This window comes from Pollicipes pollicipes, unplaced genomic scaffold, assembly GCF_011947565.3.
Source record: "Pollicipes pollicipes isolate AB1234 unplaced genomic scaffold, Ppol_2.1 Scaffold_6967;HRSCAF=8260_pilon_pilon_pilon, whole genome shotgun sequence".
Lineage (NCBI taxonomy): Eukaryota > Metazoa > Arthropoda > Thecostraca > Pollicipedomorpha > Pollicipedidae > Pollicipes > Pollicipes pollicipes.
In genome coordinates this window covers 63,386-70,555 of record NW_023596974.1, presented here as the reverse complement: position 1 = coordinate 70,555, position 7,170 = coordinate 63,386, and the positions used below count along the sequence as shown (strand labels likewise).

The 7,170-nt window shown below is 49.1% G+C and overlaps 1 protein-coding gene across 1 annotated transcript; it reads right to left on the bottom strand.

Moving 5' to 3' along the window:
- Positions 1–223: 223 nt before the first annotated feature.
- On the bottom strand, positions 224–6,713 carry LOC119108899 (glycine receptor subunit alpha-2; the record flags this gene model as incomplete). The annotated part of the gene is made up of 6 exons (XM_037232443.1): positions 6,658–6,713; positions 5,027–5,094; positions 3,065–3,288; positions 1,511–1,593; positions 814–948; positions 224–327 (listed from the first exon to the last, which is right to left on the bottom strand). Coding segments are annotated over exons 2-6 (588 nt in total), but the record flags the coding sequence as incomplete, so codon positions are not given.
- Between the last annotated feature and the right edge of the window lie 457 nt (positions 6,714–7,170).

Here is a 7,170-nt window from a genome sequence, read left to right as displayed (position 1 = left end):
CGAAAAACATAATTTTTCAGATAAAACGCTGAGTTCGTGTGTGTATTTGCGAGGTGGACTAAGGCTCAGTGAAATACTCAGCTATGTGGGGATGAATATTTGTAAAAGTGCGTGGGATATTGCTGCCACAAAATTGCGAGTGGTATGACCCAACCGAGTTGGCATACAGGTAACTTCGAAACAGCGATGCGCATGTGTGCGTGTGTGGCGCCCCATTACTTACCCAAGAAATGACCACGATGAGAGACGAGGGAATATATGACTGCACAAGATGATAACCCAGGTTCCTGTCCAGCAGAAATTTTGCCTCCAAACAGCTGTAGTTGCCTGAAACATGTCAATGAATAAACCAAACACCCCACACACCGCGAGAAACATCAGCGTCCATCTCAGTCAGCTAGGGAGACAAGTGGATAATTCGTCAGGTCTAATGTCCTCCAGCCCAGCCACACCAGCCGAGGGTACAAGGCGCTTGAGCGACAGTTCAGCAATAAACATCGGTGCATTGGGCTGTATCATATTGCCCAGCCAATATGCTCTTAATTATCACATTATTTCAAATGCAAACATGTCTGAAAAGCGAAGAGCTTGAAAGCGCGACCGAGTTGCTGGTCCCGTGCGATAGACGCATGCTGCAAATGACGGTTGAGTTACTCTGGGTGTTCTTACGTTGATGCAGTATGGGTGCGTTCGTCTTAAATGTTTCAACGGTGGCGTTAGATCACGCCTTACATCATCAACAGTGAGCTACAAAGCTATCCTTCTCGGGGCATCAGGCTTGTAGGCCGGCTCGGCCGCCTAATAAGTACGGACCGAGTTGGTTTTCGTGACTGCAGTGGTCTGGCGTGACCCGCTTGACCTGGAACTGTGGCAGACGGAGGTTGTTGTACAGCTTGATCGGGTCGTTGTGAAACCAGGTCAGCTGCAGCTCACGCGTCGTCTTTGAAACTGAAACACGTGACGCGTGCATCGTAAGACGATATTGCCGCACTGAATGGCAGCGATTGATGGATTATAAGCTAATACCACTCGCATTGCTAAGCGCTACATTGCAGTGATGTACGTTTCCTTTTATTGCAATAAACTGCCGTCCATTTCAATGTCTGCCACCTTTTCCAGAGTAGAGGACAATACTGACGAACACTGTGCTTCTAACTTTAATGGTTGTTATTCTGTGGCTGCCGTCGACTGTCGGCCTAACGCGGCACCCAGTATGTTGCCTTCACTAGCGCTATTGATTTCCACGAAAAGGTAGCACGCGATCATTTCCAGGACGGAAAGGGAAATGCACTTCAAGTATTGAATCTGGGAAAATGTGTCTCGCCACATCTCCATCCCCCTCAGACACCGCTCATGATTGGAAGGGACGGAGTTAATTTGTTTAACATTCAAAATGAGCAAGCAATCCTGGGCCCACACGCTGTATTATTGAGTAGCACACCATCTATACATCGCGCGCTGCCATAACTGCGCCAGCTAAATCAGCTTCTTGGAACGGTAGAGTACTCACAGACGGCAGTCTCAATGCTGCAGATCTGGGTATCAAGTGGGTAATTCGCCAAATCCATCATGCATGAGAATCTCAGCAGCAGCCTGCCAACACAGATGATACATGGGCTGAAAAGCAGTCGGGGGAACTCCGAATCGTTCGGACCGCTTTTTCGGCAGGAGCGGGCTCAGGCAGCGTCGCTGGCGAGTTTCCCCGGCTTATCTTCTTCCACGACAGCCTTCTTCATCGAAACAAACCTCTTCTGACTATTTCGACTGGCTCCGGGACGGCCGGGAGAAATCGATGGCTCCATGCCGCGTCCAGACACCCGCTGCACCAGTCCGCAGGGAGCACTAACGTCCGCAGCAGCCCGCGGGAGCACCACCATTAGTGGCAGCCCGCGGAGAGCATCACCATTAGCGGCGGCTCGCGGGGAGCACTGCCATCAGCGGCAGGCCGCGGGGAGCATTACCATTAGCGGCAGCCCGCGGGGAGCACCACCATTAGCGACAGCCCACGGGGAGCACCACCATTAGCGGCAGCCCGCGGGGAGCACCACCATTAGCGGCAGCCCACGGGGAGCACCACCATTAGCGGCAGCCCGCGGGGAGCACCACCATTAGCGACAGCCCGCGGGGAGCATCACGGTTAGCGGCCTGCGGGTGGCACCGCTGCCAGCAGCGGCCCGCGGGCTGTCCGCAGCACACGGTGCCGCCGGAAAACGGCATCTCACCGACTCCATCGAAGAATACAGAGGACGGGTATGGACAGGTGGGCAGGATAATGGTGGCCTGTACAGAGTCCTGGCCGCCCGGAAGCGGCTGGCTCGGACAGCGCTGCAGATCTGCTCATAAAAGGCTGCCCTCGCCGGTTGGCTGGGAGCAACAGCTACGACTGGCACTCAAAGCCATTAGGAGGCTTTGCTAACGAAGTCCGAAAGTTTACGAGCTTAAGGCAACCTTTAACTTGATCCAAGCATTTGGCAGCTTAGCCGTGTTAATGGTCTTGGCATTACTTCTAGGGAGGCTTTTCACGGGCTATTAGGGCATATCAGGGAGAGCCCAGCAAGATCCATTAGTACGTGCACAAATAGACGAACAAACGAATGTCAGACGGTGGCATGAAAGTGTGATGAATAGAACTAATGGGGACTGAAACGCATTATTACAAATACTCAAAACCACTCCACAAGTTGTCGAAAAAAGCATCACAAGGCAATTTTGGCATGACCTTGTTATGCGCAAATGCCTGCTTTTACTGCCCTGCTTTTGGGTGCGTGACGCAGAGAGGCAAATTAAGTATGAATTAGTTTCTTTGACGACCCATTATCTAAGAGCAGAGTGAATACATCTAATGCTAAAAAACCATAAGCAATCGCTACCAACGTTCATGCGCGATCGTCAGGGAGAAGTAGATTGCTCGGACCGAGCAAACAAAGCAGTTCAACATATGTCATCTCATTCCTTACTAAAATTTCGAGTCACCTTTTTAAAAACTGCCCATCGAAAAGCGCTTCGGGTTCAGTACTAGTTGGCCAACAGTATTTTGTCTGTGCTCCGGCTCCAGCGGCCTCACCTGAGTATATACAGAACTTCGCCGCTGGGGTGTACTCGGATAAGCACATTGGGCACAGACACATACTGGAAGTCGCCTGACTTGGCATTGGGAAAGTACACTTCGGGCTTCCAGATCTTCTTGACCAGCTCTGGATCGGAGACGTCCAGCGGCCGGGTCAGCGAGTTGTTAACGAAGCGGGTCTCGAGCCAGCGCTGGCGCAGGTACAGGTCGGCCGTGTAGTCCTGCCGGAGAGAACTGCTGAGCACGGAGGTGCTGAGTACGAAGCTGCTGAGCACGGAGGTGCTGAGCACGGAGCTGCTGAGAACGGGGGTGCTGAGCACGGAGCTGCTGAGCACGGGCTGCTCAGAGATAGACAGCTGCTGCGTTCCTAGCTGCTGAGATGCACCGAGCTCTTCAGGATAACGATGACGAGCCTTAAAACCACAAAGCAAAAATTTACTGAATACACGGCATTGATATCTAAAGCGCAGTTGAGTGCACAGCACCGACGTGATGCCACACTGAGCAGCAAGCTCCGTAACGCCATCTAATGGCGCGGCACCGCCTATCCGTATCATATTTGATTCCACGACAAATCCACCGGGTTAATAAGGCATGCCATTCAAATTTGACGGAAACACGTCTAAGACAGGTAATCTTAAAGCCAAACACCGTTCTGTAAATTTTAGAGCCGTGCGGCGTACCGATACAAAATTGGGGTCAGATGAAAATGCGCGATAATGTCACGGACCCTGTTTTTCAGCAAAACAAGTTTGTGTAGCATGTGTTTTAGAAACGCCAGCTGACTTACGTGGTCTTGATATTAGAGAGAAAGGTCTTCAGCTCTTGGTTTTTCGGCGTTATGGGTTAAAAGTTGTTATGTCGAGGCAATGACTTCCAGTATACCGTGTGGGAACTCGTTAAATGACGTAGCGCAAAATCTGATTACGTTGGCGGCACAATATTTCATCAATATCAATCACAACAATAATCACAATATTTCGAGCCATGTTCATGCTCAATAGCGGCGAGGGTTCAAAAACGTTCAACACAACCTTACACATGAAAAATAGACAGGTAAATCTCGAAACTGCTACCAACATGTGCAAATACTGTCCCTAAAAGAGATCAGAATATCACTCAATCTATCAACACCCTGATGCATGCGCTGGACGTGCGAACTTCATCATGGGAACTGGTTTAGACAACGTTTGTAGGTTATGCGCGTTCCTAAAGTTTAGGTAATGTTCATGTAATGTTTTTATTTGACACTATATATAGCAGTGTGATGAACTTCGCAAACTTCCGGCTTAGCTATCTTTGGTGCTGTTTGGCAGCCTTTAATGTTGAACTACATACGGTGACATATTTTAGTGTCAGTGTCTGCACACATTGGGAGCATTTTCTGAATTCGCATGTCTGATCTGTCGAGTCTAATGTTTTATTAAATCTTTCTGAACCATTGTCACTCCTGAGGTTCAGCACTGCTCAAAATATTGGGCAACGTTATTTCAATAGTCACTTAGCACCAGAACGTGGTTTAACTAGTACCTCCTGGTATACTGAAGATCGCTAACTCAACATAAAAACTTGGAACCCATGAAGGCTTATGTGTTACACAGAATAATTGAAACATCGATGACAACATTTTAAAGAAAGGCACACCATGACGCAGACGCAATGTAAAACTATGTACACATACATACATATATGCATATATATATATATATATATATATATATATATATATATATATATATATATATACATGTATATATTCGTATGCATACCTAACCCTTACCTTTAGATTGCAGAGCGATACAAAGCTTTGGAAAAGTTTCAACACGGTGACATAAGGCTAAATTCAAGCTATCCCATGATTATGTGAGGGGCTGTTTACAAATTGCACACAAGGTACCAATCTACGCTATTTTAAACAGACCATCAAATGAAAGAAAAGAAGAGCACAACCACACTCACCATTTCGACGGGGTTAATAGACCCTAAGCTTCTTAAGTACATCTCAACACTGACCAGTGTTGGACTGTCTGAAACATGGGAAGACGTCGATTGTGTGTTGGTGGAATGCCTTTATTTTTTCTTTCTTGCGCAGGTATTTAAGCGTCCAATACAACTTTACAGACATAAGGAGGTTTTACACTCGGGTAGCTTCAATGCGCGCATAACATGGCAAACCCTCGTCCGCGTTTCTCGGAGAAATAGCTCCTGAGGTATATCCTAAAAATATGACGGAGCGGGTGGAGGAGGGAACCGGAGGAAGGAAGCATACCGTAGGGCTCGGAAGCCAAATTTTCTAGGCTGTTTGGCGCAGCGTAATGCCATCTAGGCTTGATAAGTTTTTTTGCACGGAGCATCAGAGGCACCACAATTTCGTGTCATGCCAAGCCGCCTGCGATACAATTTCGCGTTTAAGGGGGTGCCTAGCGCAGACGTCGAAAATCGTAGCTTTGCTATGCACGACAAAATTGCCACAAACCCTAAGCATAGTTTGTCTTACACCGTCCAGCCAGGTCGGAGAAATGCGATGCCAGTAGTAAACACTGGCACGCTGTATTTGCTTTTAGATGCAATAATTCCATACTTGCACTCTTGTGTTGGATTGGTGTGATGTAATAACATGCATTCCATCACATGGCTGGCCCACCAGTCAGGCTTATTCGTACGACAGGAAGCCACATCTGGCCAATGGGATGATGCAACAGCACCCAGCGGTACGCGAGCAAGGTGGTAAAGACAGCAGTGTTCGCGCGGAACTGTAGTGAAGTCCTTTCTGGCTTACCTAGCGGCCTATGAGGTGGTTTTAAGTGCTCACCAATAACTAGAATTAGTAATATATTCGTTGACCTTGAAAGGGCACAAACGAACATTTGTCTTGTGTTCTTATGTCTGGCCGCCCATCTGTGGTGACGGCACGTGAAGCTACAGCTCCCCTGACGCCCAAGGCCATTAGCGCTTTAACGGCTGGCGTGCCGCGTCTAACCCGGGCTGGGGAGCCGGGACAAATCACTGTGGCACCCGCCGGAGCCGACAGGCAGCCGGCGCCATCCGAGCTCATTTTTCGGCCGCTAACGGAGAGCAGTATTCTGGCGGCTCATTCGGCTGACTGGCGCCGGCCTGGACACACTAAGCCGGGCTTACTGGCAGTACCGGGGCCAGCACCGGTCCCAGTCATCTGGCGGGACCCGATCCCACCCGGATCGCGCGCCACACCGGCTCTGGATTGATGGGCAGGCGGCGCCGATACCGCAGGATCTGCCCTGATCCTGCCGGCTCTGGTTGACCCTGGCTGGGACGAAACAGCACCAGCTGTTGACCGGGAGCAGATCTGGGCAGCTGGTGCTGCCGACCGGTGCGCCAAGGCAACTAGGCAGGTCCGGGCGATTTGGTGGGGTCACGTGGCATGGGCGTGGCAACAACATGCTACATGACGACTATGGTTACAATAATGTTATTATGGTGCAATGTTGTGATAATTGCAATGCAATCAAAAATTTCAATCAAAACAAACAACATGTATTATGGCACATGTCTCAGCAAATATCAGGATTGGTGTCAGGTTGTACAGGTAGTACCTCTGACTGTGATCTCACCAGAGTCCTGAGTGGGGGTGGCGCGTCGGTCGTATGGCTTCCCTTTGAAAAGGCTGTCCAGCTTGAAAAACTCGCTCTCGAAGTAGGTGCCTCTGAAAGACACAAAAACAACACCTTTCAAATACTTACCTCAAATATTTTGAATGACAGCATTTCTCAAGCATACGATCGTGCAATGCCCGGTCAACGGCGAAATTTTGTGGCGAAGGCTTAACGTCCCGCTATGTTCTGTTGTCTGCTGGCTATCGCTCTGTTCGTGAAAACAAAATAAACAAATTAACGAATAAACAACGTTCGGCACTGATCTTCCTATTCTTTGATGTCCCCAGACCTCTAACACAGCCACTGCTACCGGCTGCACGCCATAGGAGAAATATCAAGGACAAATAGCGAGCGTCTGGAGCTATCGCCCTGTTCGCGAAAAAGAAATAAACAAATTAACATATAAACAACGTTCGGCACTGATCTTCCCACCCTTTGATGTCCCCAGACCTTTAACAGCCCCTACCACCG